The sequence below is a fragment of the Festucalex cinctus genome, chromosome 4 (assembly GCF_051991245.1).
Source record: "Festucalex cinctus isolate MCC-2025b chromosome 4, RoL_Fcin_1.0, whole genome shotgun sequence".
NCBI classification, from domain to species: Eukaryota; Metazoa; Chordata; class Actinopteri; order Syngnathiformes; family Syngnathidae; genus Festucalex; species Festucalex cinctus.
The window spans coordinates 31,606,762-31,631,417 of record NC_135414.1 but is presented as its reverse complement, the minus strand read 5'-3'; the positions used below and the strand labels follow the sequence as shown (position 1 = coordinate 31,631,417).

Here is a 24,656-nt window from a genome sequence, read left to right as displayed (position 1 = left end):
CAAAAGTTTTTTTTTTTTTTTTTTTTTTTTTTTTATAAAGGGTAACTTCACTTATTTATCCCATTATAGCAATAAAAAGTTCATATTTTGTATATGATTAATTTGACACTTTCATTATTTTTCACGTACAATTAGTACCTTTAAAAACCAAATGTTTTACAAATTTAAATGACTCAAAAATTTGTATTAATAAATATTTTTTCACGATGATTCTAATTTTGTCATTGTGGCGCGTAATATTTGAAATTGTCATTGAATGTCGATGAATTGCACAGGCTGAATACCTGATACTGCATTTTGTGCATCTGCAGCGTACGATTGCTCCTCGATTCCATCAAACACTTTTTGGGATCTCAACTCCCCATTTTGGCAACTTTTGTTTGCATCATCACTTCCTGTACACCCCACACTGCATTATACACATTTAAAAAAAATTTTTTTTCACTAATTAGCATACTGCTAACCGATAATATCGATGGCCATAGACCGGCTAATGAAAAGCATCTACTTGTCGTCACCATATTTGAAGCTTGCATTCCTTGCATCTTTCTGCTCATAAGTTGTTGTGCGTCTGCTGCAGTGGCTGCAAACCTGCAATGCAGCTCGCCATGAGAGGGGGGGGGGCAGAAAATGGAAAAAAAAAAAAATCCAAAGGCATCTCTGTCTTGTTGAAGCTTTTAAAGCGCGAGCCAGCCGCTTCTTTTTGACCCCGAGGGACGCTCGGGTGGAAACGCTCGGGTGGAAACGCCGGCGTATAAGTTGCTCGGCAGTGATTTAACGGGCTGCGGTTGCGGCGGCGGGAGACGGAGAGAGAAAGACGCCCCGCGGGGAACGCGCGCCTCCATCGAGTGGCCGTGTAACATTTCCGCAGAGAGCAGTAAAAGTGTCGGCACCTGCGCAAAAAAAAAAAAGTGTGCTACTTTTATACTTCTTTTCCCTCGCCCCAAGCGGCATCTTAAAATGATAATCTGCTTGCTGGTGAATTACAAGTCCGAAGGGACGCACGAGCGAGCGAGCGAGCGAACGAACGAACGAACGAAAAAACGCCCTCGCACACTCGCTGGCTGCAGGAGAACAACGGAGAGATTCTTCACCAGTTGACTACAAAACTTTTATTTGGGGTGTCAGACTTTCAAGTCCTGACAGCTCACTTCAACCAAGCTTTGGCTTTTTCTTTGGCTTTTTCACTACACTTACATAGTTACATAAGCATACTAAGTATACATAATAACATCGTCTTGCTATTAAAATAACACTACTATTCGTGTCCATAAATAAATAAATGACAAACTATATATGTATAGACAGGTCTGATGGTATTGAACATTTTGAGTGAAAAAAAAAAAATATTCTATTACTTACGGGTCTTATTCAAGCCTCTAACTATGTCATATGAAATATTCAAATTAGACTTTTATTTTTTATGTATATACAGCATAGTTAGTCTTGCTATTACAATAACATTGTTATTATTGTCCATAGGGGGCATTAGAAACTAAATTAAATAAATAAGTATATATGTATAGCTAAGTCTGATGGTATTGAACATTTTGAGTGGTTGAAATTGAAAAAATATTCATAAATGACTTAGTTATCACACTTCAAAAGAAAAGCCATTTTTTTGGACAAAATCACAAGAATTTAGTTCTATTCAGAAAACCGCCATTGTGTAAAAATTGGGCATGCCAAAATTGTATTTTATTTTTTTATTACTTATGGTCTTATTCAAGCCTCTCGCTATTTCATATGAAATATTTAAATTAGACTTTTATTTTTTATGTATATACAGCGCAGCATAGTATTAGTTTTGCTATTAGAATAATACTGCTATTGTTGTCCATAGGGGGCATTAAAATGTTTTTTTCAATAAATAAAAACGTATAAATGTATAGATAGGTCTGATGACACTGAACATTTTGAGTGGTTGAAATTGAAAAAGATATTCATAAAAAAATAACTTAGTTATCACACTTCAAAGGAAAAGCCATTTTTTGGACCAAAAAAAAAAAAATCACAAGAATTTAGACAAAATAAAATTTCCACCCTTAATTAAACTCATTTTCCAAAAGATTCTAATTAATTGTTTTATTTTGTAAAATACTGTAACTAACGAGTATTTCAAGTTCTAAGGTATGATTATGTTTCACTACTCACAGTTGTTTACTTTAAGACTTTTTTTGACGGTTAAATTACAAATTCAGCTACAGTGCGTGTATGCAAAATGAACAAAAAAGGGCTCAATAAAAGAATAATAGAATTCTTCAGGGTGAGCTTTTTTTTAACCGGGGGGGGAAAAAAAAGCCACAAATTGTATTTACAAGCGAGTAAAAAGAAGAAGTCGAAAGCTGATCCGTATCCGTGACGCATCTTGGCAGCTCGAGGATGCGCAACTCTTCCAAAACAACTTCCAGCGAGGAGAAGAATGTTTGGAGAGGCGCTTTCACGGACACGCTCGGGCAAAACGCGGGACAGCTGCTGCTTTTCCAGGCCAACCTTTTGTTGCGGCGGGAGAACAAAAAAAGAAAAAAAAAAAGTAACCGGAGCGAGAGGAAGAAAATAAAAGGCATCCAATGAGAAGGAGGAAAAAAAAAAGAAGAGAAAAAAGTTGCATGCTGTTAAGTATCTTCTCCTTGGGGGGCTGAATGGCGTTCCCTTGGGTGCCCGCCGCGGTTAAAGGCAGCCGTTTAATATACAAGCGAAACCTTGTGAAACCGCGTGTGAATACAGATCAAGATGAAGATGTTAAACGCTCGCCGGTGACAGAATGAGAGCAGTGATGAAAAGGCGGCGGCACAATCAAAAGACGAGCAAAAAAATCGTCTTTGGGCGCTAACGGGGAAGGCTAACAGCGGCGCTAGCGCGGCAAGACGCTCGCCGCCGTCGACGCCTTCGCGGACGACGCCGATCGACAGGTGGCGTTCAGGTGCCACGGAAATTGTGTCGTGTTTTGTTCCGCCCGGCGCGTTTGTAAATGGCTGCAATGACGAACTGATCCCTGCAGATGGCGACGTTGCATCACATTTTGGTTTTGAGAAAAAGATCCGAATCGGATTTGTTGAACAAGTATGTAAAAAAAAAAAAAAAAAACGAAAGCAAGCCTGGCGATTCGCTAATTAGCGCCCCGAGATTCTTAGATGGAAAACAAGAAAACATGAGTTTCATTTCGCACTGAAATATTGCTTGATGAAAAGTAATTTAATACAAATATGGACGTTTTCTTGAACGTGATGAATAAATGTGATGAGAGATGGACCGATTTGTTAGTTTTTTTTTTTTTTTTAGGGCCGATACCGATGCCGATTATTAGTAGTCAAGGAGGACGATAACTGATATTTGAAGCCGATATTTATTTTCAATAAAAAGGGTTGGGGGGGAATACTGGTGTTAAAAAAATGGCAATCTCGACTTTGTTGTAATGTCTTCAAGCATTATTACTTCTTGAAGAATTTTTCAGACTTTCCAATACTTTTTTTTAATTATTATTATTCTTCGACAATATACTTTTTAAATTTCTAAAAAATGTTCAGGGAGTGCTCAAGGCTATGAGCAGGTAAATGGACATAAGGAATGAATGCACCGATTTTTACACTGCATTTCACTATTACGTTGTTATTACACTGTAATTACATACCCTAATACAAAAAAAGACCTGTGTAGTGTTTGAAGTCGTTTGTAAAGCTCGTTTGTCTTTCAGCTATTTACTGGTCGAACGGCCTCCCTCCTAATTCCCATGATGGGGGGGGGGGGGGGGGGGAGCTAATTTCATGCTACGTGGCATCGCGCGCGCACACGCAAAAGCAAAAAGTGAAACTCCGCGTAAGTCGCTTGTAAAGAAGCCGATCGGTTGTTGTGTTTTGGTTGTTGCAGGTCTCGTTGGCGTACCTAATGAGGTGGCCTCTCCTGGATTCAAATCATCGGCCTGCGAGTCTCCAGTGTACAAAAATATGATCTACTCATGGATTTACTGTCAAAAGTAATTCATTTAATAATGGACCGCGCGTGCTGGCAGATCGATTGCGTTTAAGACCCGATTAAAGCGAGCTTTGATAACGAGCAGGCGGGCTAATTGGCCGTCATCAAGCCGGTGAACCGCGTAGCTTTTCTTTAGTCGTCAAATTGAATTATAGACAATATGCGTTCATTTGATTCTTTGATATATTGAATTAAACCCGCCTTGCTCTTTTTTTTTTTTTTTTTTTTTTTTTTTTTTTTTTTTTTTTTTTTCTTCACGCGCAACATCTGGACTCGGTCACAAGAGGTCGTCCTGTTGCACGTATTTCAATATAAAAGCAAAAATGTCATTCAAATGTAATGAAACATGAAGTGGAAGTTTTGGAAACCATTTTTACGCAAATGGGAAATGCTGCATGCTTTGAATGGGGGAAGGTAGTGCCACCTTGTGGACAAATATTACAATTACATATTGGATACAGTCCAAAGGAGGATTGCGTTACTTTTCTTTCTATCTATCTATCTATCTATCCATCCATCCATCGCTCTATTGTGCTCTCTCGCTCTATCTACCTACTGATAAATTATTTTTTAAATACAGTAGTCAGCGTTATTTTATTTTGATATTAAAATCAAAATTGTAGATTAAATTATTACATTAAAATAAATTATACATATTATATGCTATAAATTATGTAGTTTTTAAAACTTTTTTTTTTTTTTTTTTTAGAAATGACAACAATACTGAAAAACTGTTATAACAATATGAATATTTATATTAAATAAAAATGTATCTTAATTACAAATTTTAGGGTTCCCCCAAATTAAAAAAAAAAGAAAAAGAAAAAAACATTCCGTTTTAACTTTTAATAGTTAAGGGTAGGCAGGTGCCTTTTTATTTTTTTAACATATCGAGTGCAAAAGTTATTGTAAATGACTAATATTAAAAAGACGATTTGGGGGCGGGCTTTCATCAAGTTGATTGTACTCCAATCGCACGCCTGCCTGCTTTCCTGCCTGCTGGCGGAGTTGACTGACACCTCTCGCATGCAACAACATATTGACCGGAATTTGAAAATATTTGTCTGAATTTGAGTCACGTATGGGCGTCGGCAAATTCTGACATATGCTAATGTGATCACTCTTCCGACCTCCACCTGTCCAACAGCCAAGTGAACAACACCGACCGACGCCTACGCGCCGCATCACCTTTGGACTCCTTGATTTCCTGCGCGCCAAAAGTTTGCGTTTCCAGTTTTCCGGCAGTTGACACTTTGGTCACTGACGGGCACAAACGCTGCACGAAAAAGTTTGGAATATTTTGAGACGAGTAATAAAGCCATTCTTTCCTTGAGAAATAGTGAAAATATGAACTATGTTGAAGTTGAATGTTAACAAATAAGAGTTTAACTCTTAAGAGATTAAATATTCCTGACATCACATAGTTACATGCCGATAAAGATTCCTGACATCACATAGCTTCTGACTTCACATAGCTTCTGACCAAGTTGGAACTAGCTGCTGATTGTGCATCAGTTCAAATAAAGTCAAACAGCAAAAAATATGACTTCCTTCTTATGGAATTAGAACTTGTACGCCAAAATCGGACAAGCTCCAAAAACTCATCCAGATTGAAACCTTTACTTAGAATTGAATCACTTTTTTTTTTTTTCACTTTTCAACTGACAGTTTGTCAATCAAATAAATGTTCAATATCGTCTAAATCAAAATTTTAACATAATAAACTGTATGCATTTGCATGTGTACTCCAGTATAATGTTAGTTTAAAAAAAAAATGAAGTTGTTTATTTCATTTATTTGAATGATTTTTTTTTGTAATATTCACAAAATATTCTTACTTTTGCAAAACAAGACATTTGCAAGAAAACGGTACATTTAAAATGTCATCTTATTTGAATGGAGAAAACGAGCTCCATCTGGGCAAACTTTTTTTTTGAATTTTCATGAGGATTTTTTTTTTACAAATTGCCAAGAAATAATAAAAAAAAAAAAACACCCCACCCCGACATTCTGTCCCAGGACTTCATGCTTTTCAATCAGCAATGATGCTACTAGAATGAGTAGGCAGGGCGAGTTTGATGCACATTGTGCTTTCCTAACCAGAGTTCTCTAGGGGGCGCTCTTTCGGGCAACCCACAGCCTGGAAATGAAAACCCCGCACCCCATAAATTCTGTTGCGTTTGTCCCAGGACTTCATGCTTTTCAATCGGCAATGATTTTACTAGAATGAGAAGTCAGGGCGAGTGTCATGTTTTTTTTTCCGAGCCAGATTTAGCTTTTTTTTTTTTTTTTTGGCAAATCTAACGTACACCGAACATTTTTTTTAAAAAAGCTGAATATCCTCTGGCAAACCCCGCCTACATTCATCCAAGACGCTTTCCTGGGATGCGTCACGTTTTTTGTCTTTTTCAAGCGCCGCAGAAATTGTTGGCAGCATCACAAACGAACATGCACAAACACTCGGGCGTGCTCTTGAAAAGATTTTGTGTAAAACGCTGCTTTCTGCGCTTGTCACCTGCTGCTTTCAAATATTTTCAACACAGGGCGAAGACAAAAAAACATCTAAAAAGGGGCACAAAATAAACACGTGATTGACTCAGCTGCCGTTCAGCCTCTCAAAGCGAACAACTGAGAAGTGAAAAATGTCCCGTTGTGTAAACTGTCACCGATGACGGGTCCTAACAGGGCTCCAGCGTGTTTGTCAAAATTCAGACCCTGAAGCTACTTGTGTTACTTAACAGCGTGAAATTTGGTAGACAAAGAGAAAAAAAATCCACGAAAAAAATTCTCAAGAAGCTCTGCTGAAAAAAGACACAAGAAGTCATTCGAGCCATTTTGGCGTGAAGTTTCAGCCGCCATGTCAAAATCAAGTGTGCCATTTTGTTTGGAAGTTTGCAAGTTAAAATGGCTGTCTTCCAGTGTCTAGCTGCGTACAACTTTTTTTGTGGGTCTTTAAATCGTAGATACGTCTACCAAATTGCATGCTGCTTACTGCTTAGCAAAATGGGATATGGGACTTAGTCATAATTTGTTGGAAAATTCAAACCCCGAAGCCAGTTTCACTTAGCAGCAACATGCAATTTGTGTCTTTGTTGACTAGACCCACAAAAAAAGTCTCAAGAAGTCATATCGGAAAAGACACGGGAGGAATGTCCTTTTGGTTTGAATAAAACTGGATTGGTTTTAAGTTTTCAAGTCAAAATAGCTGACTTCCTGGATGTTTTCCGACATAGCTTCTATAGAATTTTTTGTGGGTCTTTTCATTATAAACACGTCTACCAAATTACATGCTGCTTAATGCTTAGTTAAATGGGATATGGGACTGGGTCATAATTTGTTGGAAGATTCAAACCCCGAAGCCAGTTTCACTTAGAAATAAGCAATTTGTGTCTTTGTTGACTAGACCCACAAAAAAACTCTCAAGAAGTCATGCTGGAAAAGACACGGGAGGTATGTCATTTTGGTTTGAATAAAACTCGTTTGGTTTGAAGTTTTCAAGTCAAAATAGCTGACTTCCTGGATGTTTTCCGACATAGCTTCTATAGAATTTTTTGTGGGTCTTTTCATTCTAGACATACATACCAAATTGGATGCTGCTTATTGACATGGGCTTTGGGAGCTCTGATCATAATTTATTGTATTTATATTTTTTTATTTCAGCCATCAGTCAGCAATTTCACTTGTTTGATAGACATATCTGTCTTGAATAGACCCACAAAAAATGTCTCAAGAAGCTATGCCAGAAATTACACAGTAGGCATGCCATTTTAATTTGAATAAAGCTGGTTGGGTTTGAAATTTCAAGCCAAAATGGCTGACTTCATTTGTCTTTTCCAGAATTGCTTCTTTATTTATTTATTTTTTTTGGGTCGTAGGCATGTCTACCAAATTGTATGCTGCTGAGTGACATGGGCTTTTGGAGCTCAAATAATGATTTATTATTAGTATGATTTATTTATTTTTTTTGTAGTTGAAAACTTAAGCCCCTAAAGCCAATTTCACTTATATTTTATATTTGGTAGATATATATCTCGTTTGAATGGACCCACAAAAAAGGCCTCAAGGAGCTATGCATGAAAGTAAACAGGATCGTTAATATATGTGGGTAGAGCAAAGTTTGAATAATTCAGTGTATGTTTATTTATTTTTTTCTTAGTTCATTTGGTGAATATGAAATTTGGTAGACATGTTGTCCATCTTGAATCGATCCACAAAAAAAAAAAAAAAAAAAAGGCTCAATAAGCCATGTCCATAAAGACACATCAAGTCTGCATGAAATCAATTCCTTCGAGCTAAGGCAAACTCCGCCTGAAGATTTTACGTTACCAAATTTGAACCTAAAATACGACACAACTAAAACCAAATTGTGAAATTCTGGAGTTTTTGTCATTGTACGTGTCTTCAAACTTTGACTCACTCAACAAAAATAAGCCCATGGGCTTATTTTTGTTGAGTGAGTCAAAGTTTGAAGTCCAAAAAAAAAAAAAAGTCATCCCCTAAAGTTATATTAAGCCAGCTACATGAAATTTGATGATGATGTCTATCATAAGTAGACCCACCAAAAAAAAGTCTGAAGATCATATTGTAAACATGAAATGTGCTATTTTTGGTTTTGAAGCAGCCATTTTAATGTGACCTTCCAGGAGGTGTTTCAAAGGCCAACTCCTCTTAGAGATTTTGTCCAATTGTGACCAAACTGGCCACTTGTATCCTCAGACAGATTTTGACTTTGGCTATTGTCCGTGGGCGCGGAATTTGATGACTCGCCATAAAAGACGAACGTTGCTTGTGGGAGTAGCGTGGCGGCAAAATTTGCTGACTCGCGGCAAACACAAACTTTTCTTCTGCAAGCTTAACCTTTTTAATTCCTTTCTCCATGTTGCTCGCCGCGCCCGTCTTCTTTATCCTCTCGAAGCTCGCCTTCGTTCTCGTCCTCCATTCCGTCAACGCGCTCGTCCTCCGCCTTCTCCTCTCCAATTCTCCGTTTTTGTGCTTGTTTTGTTGCCATTTAAAGGCCAAAGCAAATATTCAATAAGGAGCAAAGGCAACTCGAGCGACCGTCTCATTACTCGCGACTCCGACAGCGGACGGACGGAAAAGATTCTTTCTTTATTCTCGGATTCGCTTGCTCTCGTTTTCCCCGCGTGACGTTCACAGTTTGTCATCGGCGTCACAACGGAATCGGCAGCAAATAGGAGCAAAAAAAAAACCCCCAAAACAAAACTGAGAAATGTTGACAGGACGAAAGGCTCTCATTTCCCGGACGGCACGTGTGAAAACGCTGCAGTATTTTTTTTGAAAATCTTGATCATCATTTTGACAGGTTAGTTTCAATAAAATCATGTTATTGTCATAATTCTACCTTTAAATATGGAGGACCAAAACTGCCAAAATTAAAAACAAATAACTAAATAAATAAATGACTAAAAGTGAACATAAAAATGGATATAAAAAATATAATTTGATAATTATATATATATATATTGTCATTTATTTAGTCCTTTATTTATTTTGAATTTTGGTAGTTTTGGTCCTCCATATTTAAAAGGGAGACTTGACTCATTGAACAATTCTCAGCAGTGAAAAGTTTGTATTTTGTCAATAATTAATGTGGTAATATCAACTTTTCTCCATTCATTTTCAATGGGACAGACATTGAACTTTTTCTAAGTGCCACTTTCCACGCCCACTTCCATACATACAACTTATCATCATTACCAGGTGTTTGATACTGCTCGTTGGCACAGCTGGTAAAGTGCATTGCCCAGTAACCAGGAGGTCATCATTTCATCATTTATTTCCCAATTTACTTCATAAGCATTCCGCATGCATTCAAATCTTAGCATTCAACTTTCAGCATTCCCACGCAATTTCTCCAGAAATTGTACTCAGTCTAGTTTAAATACACTTTGTCATAATTCTATGAATTATTTTTTTATATTCTATAAATTATGCTTTTTTTTTTATAAACAAAATAGGACTCTTAGGACATATTGTGTTGATGGAATAATAAATTGTCATTTTGTGAGAATAAATACACTTTTTTTAAGATAGTTGTGACAAACTGATATTAACTGAGTGAATTCTCAAAAACTTTCCTATAATGAATTTGAGCGCACCTGTTTGGTATTTCCTGCCGTGTTATGGTTTGCTTTATGCAAAAGACGTGATTAAAAACGGGCGATGGTGCGAGTGACGAAGCGAGCGAGCGAGCGAGCGCCCTCGTCGTCTTAATTTGGCCCGACGTGAACTCGGAAGCGTCTGTGGAAACGCGGGCGGCATTCTAAAACTGTTGCCGGGCCCCATTAGAGACGATTTCAGCTGACTCGGGGAAAATGGCAGAAGAATGCAAAAAAAAAAAAAAAAAAAAAAGTGTTTCTGAGCCTGATTAAAGATGCTCCTCAGGTGCACGGAGAAATTGCGCTCGAGCGGCAGTGTTGTCCCAAGAATACCTGACGACTTTTTGCAAATGCTAAATTGTATCCACGTACATTTTCAGACATCACAGACGCCATCTTGAATGGAGTTCGAGTCAGCACTCGAGCAGCGTGAGCATATGCAAATCGATTGCCCATGTTCAAGGTTGGTTGTCACGGATGCATCGCCACGTGGTTCGAGTCGCCACTCAAGTAGCCGCAAGACCTGTCAAAATATTGAGTCATTTGGTACAGATGCCAACTTGTAGTTCTCGCCTCTACTTGTGCTGCAGCATTTTCTGAAGTCCTTTGCATGATGTTGGAATTTGTCCGTGGGACTTTTATGTCAAAATATGGTGCCATTTGTTACGGATGCCAACTTTGCATGAATTCTAGTCGGTACTCGAGAAGCAGCGTTTTCTGAAGACGAGCTTTTGACTTCCTGGAAGACTTTGCAGTGTATCCGTGGGAAGTGTCTGTCCATATTTGAGGTAATTTGTCACCGGTGCTATCTCTGTTCTAATTTTAGTTGGCACTCGAGCAGCAGCATTTCCGAAAGACCTGCGCTTGATGTTGGACTTTGTCTGTAGGACTTTTCTATCATAATATTTGGTCATTTGTGACTGATGGCAACATTGTTTTAGTTCTTGTCCGTACTGGAGCAGCAGCATCTTCTCAAGACCTTCTATTTGACTTTCTGTAAGATTTTGGAAGGTTTTTTCTGTCTAGCTTTGAGGTCATTTTTCATTGATATCATCATCTCTCTTCTACGGTCGTTCTAGTTGGCACTCGAGCAGCAACATTTCCTATGTGGAGTCGAACTTTTCTGTCAAAATATTGGGTCGTTTGTTCCTGTTGCCAAGCTTGTTTTAGTTCTAATCGGTACTCGAGTCGTACTCGACTTTGTTGACGACGTTGGCGTGTATCCGTGAGAATTTTCAGTCCACATGTGAGAGGTCGTTTATCACTGATTCCATCTCTGTTCTAATTCTAGTTGGCACTCGGGCAGCATCATTTTCTGATGACCTCGCCAAGACTTCCTGCAAGATGTTGGAGTGTATCGGTGGGGACTTTTGTATCTCTGTGAGAGGTCATTTATCACTGACGCCATCTCGTTCTCGAGTTCTAGTCGGCAACCGGGCAGCAAAAATTTCCGAAGACTCTCCTTGTCAAATCTTTTGAGAGCTTTGTGGGTGAGCAGAATGATATTTGAATGAAATCAGGGATTTCAATAGAGAGCCGCTCGCCGCACAAATGTGATCTCGCCTTCAAGTTGTAGTCGGCGCTCGAGCGGCAGCGTTCCACACCAGGTTTGACAACATCAATCCTTCTTCCAAAACGTGTTCCAACGAACGCACGCCGCATCATTAGCGACGACGTGTGGTTGTTGTTTTTTTGTTTTTTTTTCTCGGCCTCTCGCCTTCATTATCGCCGCCATCATATTTTGTCAACATCGTTATCGCTCTTCCCGTCTCGGGAAGCCGCCGCTGCCAGTCCCCATTTTAATAATCCCCCGTCGTAATCCCGGTCAATAGCCGGATCGGCATCAGCCGCCGTTCATCATGATAATAACCCGCCGTCGCTCGACCCGGTCGCGAGTCGACGATCCGTTTTTTATGAAATCAAATCCGGCAGCTCGTCATCCGAGCGAGCGCCGACTAAAAGCCGTAAGCGTTCATAGGCCGAGGCGATTGTGTGCGCTTGTGTCGGCTCCGCACAAAAGGCGATGGTCTGAATTTCCCATGATGCCTCCACGCTACTTGGCCAGAGGGAGATGTCGTGTTTGCGCGAGCGGAGGCTCGAAGCGAGAAGAGATTAAGGCCGCGTTTGAGAAATGGCAGATTCACGATGCTGCAATCGCGAGATACCCGAAGCCCCCCCGAGACATTTGCAAGTGAGCGTGTGTGTGCGTGGGTGGGCGTACGCGTCTTTCCATCTTTGTGACATAAAGCAAAACATGGATCGGTCTGTGTGTACAGAGGGTATAAAAAGTCTACACACCCCTCTCCAGACGAACACGCGTGCGAGTGGATAAAGTTTGAGAGTGTGGGATTGCGTGCGCGTGTTCATATTTCATATTTCGCGTATTTGAGATTGTGAGTGGGAGGAATTTAGTGCGTGAGAGTGATTGTGTGTTTGTGTGTGTGCGTGTGCGTGAGTGAAAGTGTTTGTAGGTGTGTGTGATTGTGTGTCTGTGTGTTTTTTTTATCACGTGTGTGTGACTGAATGAGTGCGTGGGTAAAATTGTGCCTTTCTTTGCTACATTGTGGGGCCCATACACGCGTGTTTTTCCAGGTTTAACTGGCATTGTGGGGACCGACTTGAAATTGTGGGGACATTTTGGTGGTCAAGTTCTCAGACCTTTTTTTGAGGATCAAAACTTGGTTTTAGAGTTTAGGTTTGAATTGGGTCATGGTTGAGGTTAGGGAAAGGCATGATGTCAATCAGAAGTCCCCACAATGACACAAAGACAAACGTGTGTGTTAGTGTTACATTTCATCAGCCAATTCAAAATTTAGTCTAAATTTTAGTCCAATTTTAATCACACGTGTTAGATTTTCATATAATTAGTCAACCTCGTCCCATTTTTATTGAGTCCATTTTTAGTCGACAATAATTCGAGCGTTTTTAGTCTTAATTTTAGTCCAAGAAAAACATCATTTTATTCGCGTAGTTTTAGTCAACAAAAACTGGCAATGTTGTAGCCTAGTTTTAGTCAGGACAATCATTTTACCCCTGTATATTTTTTTTGTTAGCAGAAAATGTTGAACATTTCAGATCTAAAACTATTTCACATGAAATTTTCTCATTTTTTTCTTTCTTTTTTTTTTATTTTTATCAAAAGCAACTTGACGTACAATTACAGTACAGGGGGTCCTCGAATTACGTCGGAGTTCCGTTCCTACGCTAGCGATGTAACCCAAATTTCCCCATTAAAGTCAATATTTACATCAAAATAATTTGCATAAAAAAACAAAACAGATGCTGTACTTACATTACTGCTTAGTGTTGGACAGAAAAGAAGGCTGATGTGAAGAAAAGGGGGCGAAAAAGCCAAAGATACTCCCAAAAGCGCTAGCACTAGCGAACGGCAAAATAGCGGACGAGGGGAAAACACTCCTGCCAAAATGGTGGATGAGGAGCCAAAATGGAGAACCGGGTGTAACCGTTGTAAAGTTGAAATGCTTCAAGTTGAGTGCGCCTTAACTCGAGGACTCCCTGTAGTCTAAAGTCACTCCCACAAGTGTACAAGCGCTAGCACTAGCTAAGGGCTAAATAGCGGACGAGGGGAAAACACTGCGGGCTATATGTCGGACGAGGAGCCAAAATGGCGGACCAAAATGGCGGACCGGGCCAAAATGGCGGACCAAAATGGTGGACCGGGCGCAACCGTTGTAAGGTCGAAACGCCTTAAGTCAAGTGCGCCTTAACTCAAGGACTCCTCGCAGTCTAAAGAAACTCCCACAAGTGCACAAGCGCTAGCACTAGCTAAGGGCTAAATAGCAGACAAGGGGAAAATACTGCAGCCTACATGTCGGAAGAGCAGACAAAATGGCGGACCGGGCCAAAATGGCGGCCCAAAATGGCGTAACCGTTGTAAAGTCGAGGACTGCCTGTATCTCCACAAGTGGCAACTATGACTCCGTGCTACAAGCTAGTAAATTAGCCAGCATTAGTTAGTGGTGGGAATTAGCAATATTGTTGGAACGTTATAGCCTTTGATTAATGTTACATTATAACTTTTTTTTTTTTTTTAAACGTTCATCGTGAATCCCCCTCCTGTCAGTCCCATGTGTTCATTCGTCAACAAAAATGCATACTGATATAGTCCCAGTTATTGTTCATTAATGAGGGTTTTAGTCTAATTGAGTTTTAGTCCGTCGAAAAATGCGTGTTGACGAAATTATTTTTGTTTCGTCTTCATTGACGAATTAACACTCAGTCGCGTGTGCGCGTTTGTGTGTTTCATGTTGCTAATCGTGCATCCTGTCAGGGCGTCGAAACAATGGTTGCCCCAGTTCACATTTGGCCCCCGTTCCCCGTGCGAGCGTTTTATGAATGCCTCCTCTTCATCCTCCTCCTCTTCCTCCTCCTCGTCTTCATTCTTTTCATGGCATCTTCGTGGCTGGCTGCTGTCGCGCGGTATCGCACGCATGCACCCACACGGCACCCCGAGGTGGTTTTGTGTCTTTGATGGAGACAAACGGTGACGCGACGCAGGCTGGTTGCCGCAAACAGTCGTTGGCGCTCACGTTTATGTAGGGCGGCGGCAAGAAAAGCGCCGACGTGGGATTGTGGAAGCGCCGGACGGCTGCCGGCGGACTGACGCTCGTAAAAGGGTGGAGCTTGTTGTAGTTTAATAAACCGCCATGAGCATTGGAAACAGGTACAAAAAGAGGCAACAGAGCAAAACTGGCGGGTTGTCTAGTCAGCACTCGAGCAGCAGCATTTTTTTTTTCCCTTTTTCAGGACTTTGAACAACAACATCTTGAAATTTGACCATGGACATTTTTGTCCATAGTATGTGAGGTCAGTTATCCCATTTTTGTTATACTTCTCGTCAGCACTCGAGCAGCAGCATTTATTTATTTATTTATTCTTTTTTTTTTTTTTTTTAGGACATTGAACAACAACTTGAAATTTCACCATGGACATTTTTTTCTATAGTATGTTAGGTCAGTTATCCCATTTTATTTATACTTCTAGTCGGCACTCGGGAAAGAAAAGATAACAATATCTACCGTAGAGAAACCTCTTCTGATTGGCTGAACCTTGAGCTTTGCTGCTTGTACGCTTTACTTTAAAAAAAAAAAAAAAAAAAAAAAAAAATGGAGCTCCAACTGCCGTCGTCCTCCCAAGCAGACGGCGTTGAAGTATTTTTAGCGGCAGGCGCTTTCTGGCCGGCTCATGGAACGGCGCCCCGAGCGCCTCCGGAGGAGCTCGTATTTGTCTAGACTGCGAGCAACCGAGTGCAGCAGCAGCTGCGCCGCCGAGAAACGGCCGTAAATAAACGGGACACGCACTTGTAAGTCCACTTTCCCTTCATCACATTTCCCCCCCCAAAAAAAGATGGCAAAGCTATTCAACGTTGAACATTTTGCTTTTTTTTGTGTTTTTTTTTTTTGGTGTATTATCAAGTCATGAAATAACTCATTAACACTGGCAGCCATTTTCACAAAAGCAACCCCCTTCGCTGCTGACTGTTTTACTGGATTTTGACTGATTTTGCCACAGAATATTGTTTTCTACTGCTATAAAAACATGGACCCTACCAAGAGAAAGATTCGAGTCTATATTTCTAGCTGTTTCCGTTTTGCAGCAATTAGCATTAGAATGTAGGTGGAAAAGAAGTTGTTGCAACATGGCCCTGGTTGGTGTCTTATACTCTGCTGCCACCTGCTGGCCATTTTTGTAGTAACTACCACCGCTTCAAGCATTCGCTCCAGTTTCGAGGCTGCATCAAAGCCTTCTGTATGCTCTAGCATTAAAAACAAAACAACAAAAAACGTATAAATACGTCTTTGGGAGCATGGTAATGATTAAAATAGAACGTATTTATATGTTTTTGGGGAGAAAATGAGTTCAGGATGTCATCATGACGTAATCTTTTTCAGCGGGAAAAAATTTGCAACCAATAAAAAGAAAATCTTAAAATCATGCTACTCTAATTATTATTATTTTTTTTTTGAAGATGAACGCACACCTCTCGGCATGATGTCACCGATTTGAACTTGACATTTGCGCTTTTTCTTGATGCCCTCTAGGGGCCTGGATGACCTGAGTGGGCGGTGAGAATTTGGAGGTGAGCTTCTTGGAAAAAAAAAAGTAGCAAACACTCACTTGACCTTTCTCGCAGTCCAGGCAGTTATTGCGCAACACACACACAGTGACAGACTGGCACACAACACGATGTGTGTGTGCGTGTAGGTGGGTGATAGACAACGAAAAGAAAGTGGCAAGAGAATGAAATGAAAGACGTGTGAATTGTGAGCGTGCGTGCGTGTGTGCATGCGTGTGTGGGCGCATGTCGTAAATGTTGCATTGTTGTTATTTCTTCATTTTCTCACGAAGAATTATTCAAAAATGTTCCCACTTAGAATACAATGGAATACAAAAAAAAAGCATATTTGACTACTTTTTCTTGATTGATTTATTGGGCAAATTAACGCAAGATAAATGGAAGCAGCACTCGCCAATCAACGGACACAATTCTTATTCAATCCATTATTATCCACTGGATAATTGAGCCGAGTGAAGTCTGCCTAGCAACAAGTGACCATGTGAGATGAATTGCAAGTATTATGTGGGAGTTGTTACGCTGCAAAAAAGTGTGGAGAATAAAAATCACAATAACATATGTGGGAATGCTGAAAAGCATTCCTATAATTACACGAAGTGCAATTTCTAAGAAATTGCGTGGGAATGCTAAAAGCAGAATGCTAATAGCTGAATGCTAAACTGAATGCTCATGAAGTAAATTGAAGGATAACTTATGTGAAAATTATAAAGTAATTAACTACTAGTGGTAGTAATAGTAGTATTACTAGTAACTAGTAATTACTAATAATAGAGAATGTGTCATTGAACATTAAATTGAATGCAATAAATGTAACGTGTTAATCGAATGATAATGAAAGATAAATTGTGTGAAAATTACAAATGATCAATTGTAGATGAATCCTAAATGAAAACTTGCAACGCAACCAGTTTAAGGTGGGATTCGAACCCTCGTCTCCTGGAGACAAATTATTATTATTTTGCATTCCAAAATCTTTTTTTTTATTTGAACAAGTGAAATCTGCCAAGTGCTGTGAAATGGCGCACTTGTGGCGGTGGTCCACTCGGAGCGCATCTCTCAACTGTCCGCAGCTGACAGACGGCCGTCGTTGCGTTTCGAACGTACGAAAGCGCCTCGAGTGTCTCCGGCGCTCCCGGTGCCTGTAAAGCATCTCGGGTCCCCGGTGGGCCTCTAATGGGCCCGTCAGCCGCTCGGCAATCTCGTGAGCCTTTGCGAGTCTGCGTAACGTGTTTCTGCTGTCGCGTGGATTGGACTGACACGTTCTCGCGCTCGCTCGCGAGTAAGTGAGAGGAGGCGGTGGAACGGCTTTTGGTGGTGAACTACATCGGCCGCCAGTGTGCTCGCTGATCCTAATTGACAGTGATGCCGCCGACTCCTCTGGGACTTCTGACTGCAGACTATGTGAGAGGGAGTGCTTTTTTTTTGACAAGTATGCGCACATGAGTGTAAGAGACAAAATGCATGAGAGTCTGCGTGTGCTCACTTAAGGGAATGTGTCACACAAGAAGTATGAGTGATTGTTTGTGAGAGAGGCAGAGAGAGAATGTCTGCAAAAATTGAGTTGAGTTGAGGGTGTTGCGTGAGAGCATAAATGTGAATGTGAGAGCAAGGGAGGGGTGTGTGAGTGAGTGAAAGAGAGAGAGATTGTGTGAGAGTGAGAGATTGTGTGTGTGTGTGTATGAGAGAGAGAGACAGAGACAGAAAGGAAACAAGTTAAGGTGTGACAGCAGAAGTGTGGATGTATGTGAGAGAGGCACAGAGATCATTTATGACCATGAAATGGTGAATGAGTGTAGTGTGAGAGGATGTGTGTCAGAGATTTTTTTTGTTGGAGAGCCTCTTTGTTTCTAGATGAATGGGGTAGTGTGAGAGTGTGCATGTTCGTGTGTTTATTGCGTATTTTTTGTTTAGAGACGATGTTTTTGAGAGAGTGTTTTGATATTGTGTTGTGAGAGAGCACGTGATTGTGTTTTTTTAAAGTGTGAGAGAATGTGTAATGTGAGAATGTGTAAGAGATTGTGTGTGTTAGTGGGAATTTTAGTGATAGTCTGATCACATAGTGTGAGACAGTGTCTGTTTTTTTTGTGTGTGTGAGAGCCAGATGAAATTTGCGTGACATTGTGCCTGTGTGCATGTGAGAGAGTGTTTGACAGATTCTGTGTTTGTGTATATGAGAATATGTGTGTAATTCAGAGAGAGAAAAAAAACTCCCACATGCTCACTCAGTTACAATATGGGGTCTAACCTGCCTCTGTGCAGAGATTCGTGTAATGTTTCGGTAAAGATTTTATTTTTTTTTTCTCTTTGTAAGTACTTGAGAACTTTTTTTTTTTTTTCCAACTGAATTTTGTCTACTGTATTGTGTGCACAGTGATCCTAATTGACAGTGATTGCGCAATTCCCTCAGGAACTTTCAGTTCCAGACCGCGTGCCTGTGTGTGTGCGCGCTTTCTAAAGTGTCTGCAGCATCATGCTCTCACATATGCTTGCAAAAAAAAAAAAGTGCTTCAACAGACTTGAGAGTGATGATGAAAAGCTGGAAGCAGCGGCAGGACGCAGCGTACGCTCGACTCTCGTCGTCGTCGTCGTCGTCGTTGTTGTTGTTGTTTTTGCGATCCGGCACCAGGACCCGCGGGCAAGATTGTCATGTGCCAATCCGCGTTATCGTGCCGCTCGCTGCGCTCGTCCGAGGGCGTCATCGCCCGAGTGAAGGCGATGTGCAACGCGGCTGTCAACACTCGTGAGCTCGCGCGCGTTTGACGGAGATCAACAACACGCGCGCACTCGCGCGTCACCGTGTATGTTTGCGTTCCTGTCGTCACTCATCGGGGTTTTCTTTTTTTTTTTTCTTTCTTTTTTTTTCCTCACAATTAGGTCTTTGCTTTTCCAAAATTGGATTTTTTCTTGAAGATATACACATTTAGTTTAACCAAAAAACAAACAAAACAAAAAAAAAGATAATCAAACACACAATTCTTCTTCTTAAAAAAAATAAAAATAAAAAATTGAAAAAAAGTTAAATTCACACTGAAGAATAAATAAATAAATACATTCTCTAAAATAATTCTTGAAAAATCCATGCATCCTCGGGGAGAAAATAGAAAAATAAAGCGTTGTTCTAGAACGGAAGACATTTTCTTTCTTGAATTCAAGAAAAATTTAAATTTTTCGCGTCTTAGAAAAAACATTCTAGAGAAAACACATTAGTTGTCAGAAAACTATACATGTCTATACTAAAAAACATTTGCATTTAGACTTAAAAGTACACATTTTCAGAAATATACAAATGTATTGTTGAAAAATAAAATATGCCTTTCTTCTTGTAATTTTTTAAAATTTATTTTTGTACTTTTATTACAAGTATTTATTTCACTTAGTCTGGATTCTATTTCTTGGAACAAACAGTACATTTATTAAAAAAAAATAGATTTTCATTCTCAAACAAAACAAAAAAATTCAAAGAAAAATATCCATTTATTCCTGTTTTTTTTTTTTTTTGCCAAAAAATTTAGTTGCACTAAATCGCGTCTGTTCTAGAATTTTTTTTTTACTTGATTTAAAAAAAAAAACACATTTCCATCCATGCATCCATCCATTTGTTTGACCGCTTATTCCTCATAAGGGTCGCGGGGGGTGCTGGAGCCTATCTCAGCAGGCATTGGGCACCCTGGACCGGTTGCCAGCCAATCGCAGAAAATTACATTTCATTTAAGAAATTTCACATTCATTCCAATAATAAATCCACTTTTATTTTTGAAAACAAAATTGAATAAAATACTCAACTATTCCTGAAAAAATATACATTCATTAAAAGAAAATGCACTTTCATTCTAGAAGAAAAAATGAAACTTTATTCGTGAAAAAATACTGTAATCTTGGACTAATACAACTGTAGTCCTCGTAAGGTTCTGCCTGTTTTTTTTTTTTAATAGAACTGTATTCCACATTGGCAAAAACCCTTTAAAAAAAACAAAGTATTCTTGAAAAACGTGATCGTTTTTTACAGACATTTCTTCCTACATCAAAAATCCTTGGATACGGTTCCAGTCCTCGTTCGTCACTGCCGCTAATCGGCGGCAAAACAATCCCAGCTCATTTTTCCAGCACGAAATTGTAACGAGAAGCCCGCCGGCGCCGTTAGCGCCTTCCGCGGGAAATCATTAGCGGGAACGCACATCACGCGGGATGAGAAACGCGGTTGAGATCGTGCTCTGACTGATGACGGCGACATTAAGCGGCGACGTTAAGCCGCTGAGCGCAAATTAACGAGCACTCCCCCTCAAATTGCTACATTACTCGCCAGGTGCCGCAAGGACGGCGGCGGCGGACGCTTGCGATTTATGACAAGCGCGGCCACTTCATTAGGTACACGCAAGCTTGTCGCAAGTTGGAGATCAGTCATCATCTTGGATACAATTTAACAATTGCAATCATTTCATCTTTAATCTTTAAAATCTTTTTTTTTTTTTTTTTTTTCCAGGATATTTTCCCCCTGAAATTCAGGCACTAAAACTTACTGCAAGATTTTTTTTTTTCTTTTTCTTGTGAAATACATATTTTTCCTTGACTTTATTTGAAAAAAAAAATATATATATCAATGAATAAATCAGACTTAAAGAGTCCATATCATGCCAAATTAACTTTTTTTTTTATTTTTATAAAAAAAAAATAATTTATTAGTTTTTTTTTAGCCATGTTAAAAATGCTAATTCCTCACCAAAAACCACACCCCCAAAACGGTATTTTCCTCATTCACCCATCTCTGAGAATTCCAGCTCATTCTTGCTCTTGAACTCATTTGCTCCCAAAAACGTACAAATACGTCTATTTTAAATATATTAAGTGTGCCAAAGACGTATTTATACGTTTTTTTGCGGGTTTTTTTTATGCTAGCGCATACAGAAGACTGATGCAGACTCTCAACTGAAGAGAACAGTTGAAGCAATTGCCGTTATTACAAAAACGGCCAGCAGGTGGCAGCAGAGTATAAGAGATCAACCAGGGCCATGATGAAAACAAGCTGTTTCCCCACAATTCTAAACAGATTTGTGAATAATTTTGAAACTAAGCTATATTCTAATGCTAATTGCTGCAAAAACGGAAACAGATAGAAATGTACACTCTAAAAAACAATAAATAAAAACAGAGCAAGAACTCTCATGATTTGTGACACTCCTATTTATTTATTTTTGACAGGATAACTCTGATTAAAAACCTCGAACGCGACATCAACGATTAACGATTAATCTTGCTGTGCCGTTTATCACGTCAGCGCTACAGACTCGGCACCAGCTCCTTCCGCGGCAGAGGACGGGCGGCCGGGTCGGGTCGGGTCGGGCGTCCTGCCGTCCTGGCGTCGAGCCTGAAAGCCGTGTGATGCAAACAACGTGACAAACAGGACAACGACGCCTGTGATGAGGATGGACAGGATGCAAACGGGATTGATGCTGATCGTGAGGACGCGCTCGCCCTCGGGTTGACGGAGTCGCATGTCGCCACTCTGACGGTGGGGGTGCAAAACATTGAAGGCTGCCAAAAAGAAATGGCTGCCTCGCCCACCCCCCCAGGTTACGTGGCCCCTACTGTAAAAACGATATCTTGAATGGCAGGCTTACAGTCAGTCTCGCTCCACTTGCACGCCACTCCACTTTTTTTTTTTTTTTTTTTTTTTAATATATACATATTTTATGTATTATTTTTATATATTATAAACAATTATATATCATTTAAGTTTTGTTGAACCAACAAATGTATTCTTTAAAAAAATTCCCGTAATAATCCAAGAGAATTAAATAGTAATTTGTTCTCCCAGAAATGGAATTTCGTACAAAACAAAGGACATTTTTTCTTCACAATATGACTTTTGTCTTCTAAAAATGCAAAAATGCATGCAAGATTTTTATAAATATATATATATATATATATATATATATATATATATATATATATATGTATATATATATATATATATATATATATGTGTGTATATATAAAATCTAGTTTCAGTTAGTTTTCTTTTTTTAATACTTTTGTTTTTATTTTATTTTGTTAATGAAATAGTTTTTTGAATTTTAGTTTTATTTTTTTTCAATAGTTTTCCTTCACTAAAATAACCTTGGAGCATACACCTGATAACGTTAAATGACGGCCTTTACTCTTTGTTCTTTGCTGCAGCTGTCGATATTCTCTTTTCCCTCATTGGTCGAGCTGATTAGCCATTAGAAAGTCTGAGGATACAAGATGAGAAATTATTTTAAAAAAAAAGCTTCTTTGTGTGCCTACGTGTCCACGTGGCTGCAGCTGCCCTCATTCTCGTCTCTCCTTCTCGTTAGTCATCGTATTCATCGTCATTTTCAAGGATACAAGACTAGACACGACTAACATAAACACGCTATCGTTTACGATTAACGTGTCATGCTAACATGTACCAAGACAACTTTTTTTCCCTTCACTTGTGCGAACCGTTAAAAAAGTTGTTTTCATCTTAGTGTACTATAAAGTGGACGCCATTGCCAGGATTTACGATCGCTAAAGCTGCTCCTTTCCAATAGACGCCGACCTGCAATAAAGACCTTGAATGGTGCGCGCGCGCGTGTGCCGCAGGACGATAAGAAAAATATGGGATGAAAAGTGGGTTGTAAAACAATGCTCAGGTCTTTCGATTGGGGCGCCTCTTAGTGGGATTGTAAAGAGAAAGCAGCCTTGGGAAGACGACTGATTAGAATTAGTGGACCAAATGGTGAGATTGTTCACAAAAAAAAAAGAAGCAGGTTGGATGCCGAACAAAAAGACACGAGAGTAGGAGGAGGAAGAAGAAGTCAATTTCTTCTTCCTCAAATCGACTTCAAAGCGCTCGGCTAATCCTCTCACGCCCGCTCGTTAATAATCCACTTAATAATCCCGTTAGCTGCTTTCACGCGCCGCTGTTTGTTGACGTTCCCGCGCTGACGTGGGAAAAAAAATAAAATAAAAATGAGTCGGTATCGTTTTTTTTCCATAAACATCTCGTCATCTTTAGCTATCTCGAAATTGCAACGCCCCAAAAGTTGCGTGACCTCATTTCGAGACGGCATCCGAGGATTAACGCTTTTTGTCAACAAATGCTGTTGATTTTCATCTGAGATGTGATGTTTGACAAGGAGGACGAATGAGTGTGTCGTTAGCTTCTTTCCGTAGCTTCTTTTGCTAGCTGCTTTTAATGCTTGTGAACAAACGGTAGAAGGTTTTTGCTTTCTGTCATCATACGTGAGAACATCGTCCTATTATGAAAGCGCGAGTGAAGACGTATACTGCTAAGTTAGCTTGATAGCTTAGCATGCTATGTGCCCAATGCTTGCTGAATGAGTGCGTCGTTAGCTTCTTTCCTTAGCTTCTTTTGCTAGCTGCTTTTAATGCTTGCGAAAAAACGGTAGAAGGTTTTTGCTTTCCGTCATCATACGTGACAATGTTGTCCTATTATGAAAGCGCGAGTGAAGACGTATACTGCTAAGTTAGCTTGATAGCTTAGCATGCTATGTGCCCAATGCTTGCCGAATGAGTGCGTCGTTAGCTTCTTTCCGTAGCTTCTTTTGCTAGCTGCTTTTAATGCTTGCGAACAAACGGTAGAAGGTTTTTGCTTTCCGTCATCATACGTGAGAACATCGTCCTATTATGAAAGCGCGAGTGAAGACGTATGCCGCTAAATTAGCTTGGTAGCTTAGCATGCTATGCGCCCCAATGCTTGCCGAATGAGTGTGTTGTTAGCTTATTTCCTTAGCTTCTTCTGCTAGCTGCTTTTAATGCTTGTGAAAAAATGGTCGAAGGTTTTTGATTTACGTCATCATACGGGACAACGTTGTCGTAACGTTGACTGAAGTTTAACAACGAGGAACTCTTGAGTAAAGATGTGTGCTGCTACGTTAGCTTCTCGTGCTGAAAACGTGCCATTTGCAGGGAAAAAATGTCGCGCGTTATTCGTCAGCCTGGTAAATTTCCATTATGCTGCATTACTTGCATGTGTGTGCGTTCACTACACATCAATATTTGTTTTTAAAAAAAATAATAAAAAAACCTAGGCGACATTTCTTTACTGAAGCCAGGCTGAGATGGAGCTGCCTTTAATGAAGCGTCTGATTTAGCGACACGTTAGCTGCAAGATTTGTGTGCATAGAAGGGGGCGGGGGCGGCGGCTTACGGACGTGATTTGCTTTTAATGGAGGGTGGGCCGCTATTACACGCCCACCCATGCGACCGTGCCGCAGGACTGCGGATGTAATTGTTGTCGCTCAGGGGGCCCACAAAAACTCATTTTGTAGAATTTACTGGCCCTGACTGCAGGGAATGTAAATGACAGCAGCTCACATCCAATCAATCAGCAGGTGCTCTTTTTTTTTTTTTTTTAATGAGGGGAAAATGACTCAAAGTGATGAAATTACTCCTGTAATAGTTGGCAAAAGTATTGGGACACAGATCTGAAACCTGCAAGCTTA

General features: G+C 39.9%; 1 protein-coding gene across 4 annotated transcripts in view; it reads left to right on the top strand.

The window, feature by feature from the left end:
* The window catches only part of LOC144018125 (neural-cadherin), a 235,909-nt gene that overhangs the window by 28,926 nt on the left and 182,327 nt on the right, over positions 1-24,656 (top strand). The window contains exon 1 of one of the 4 annotated variants that reach the window (XM_077520291.1): positions 21,495-21,755. The exons of the other annotated variants lie outside the window; for them this stretch is intronic. Within the exon in view, the coding sequence (XP_077376417.1) occupies positions 21,731-21,755 (25 nt within the window). The 5' untranslated portion in view covers positions 21,495-21,730. Of the gene's footprint in view, positions 1-21,494; positions 21,756-24,656 lie in introns of those variants that run through there. 4 annotated transcript variants of the gene reach the window in all.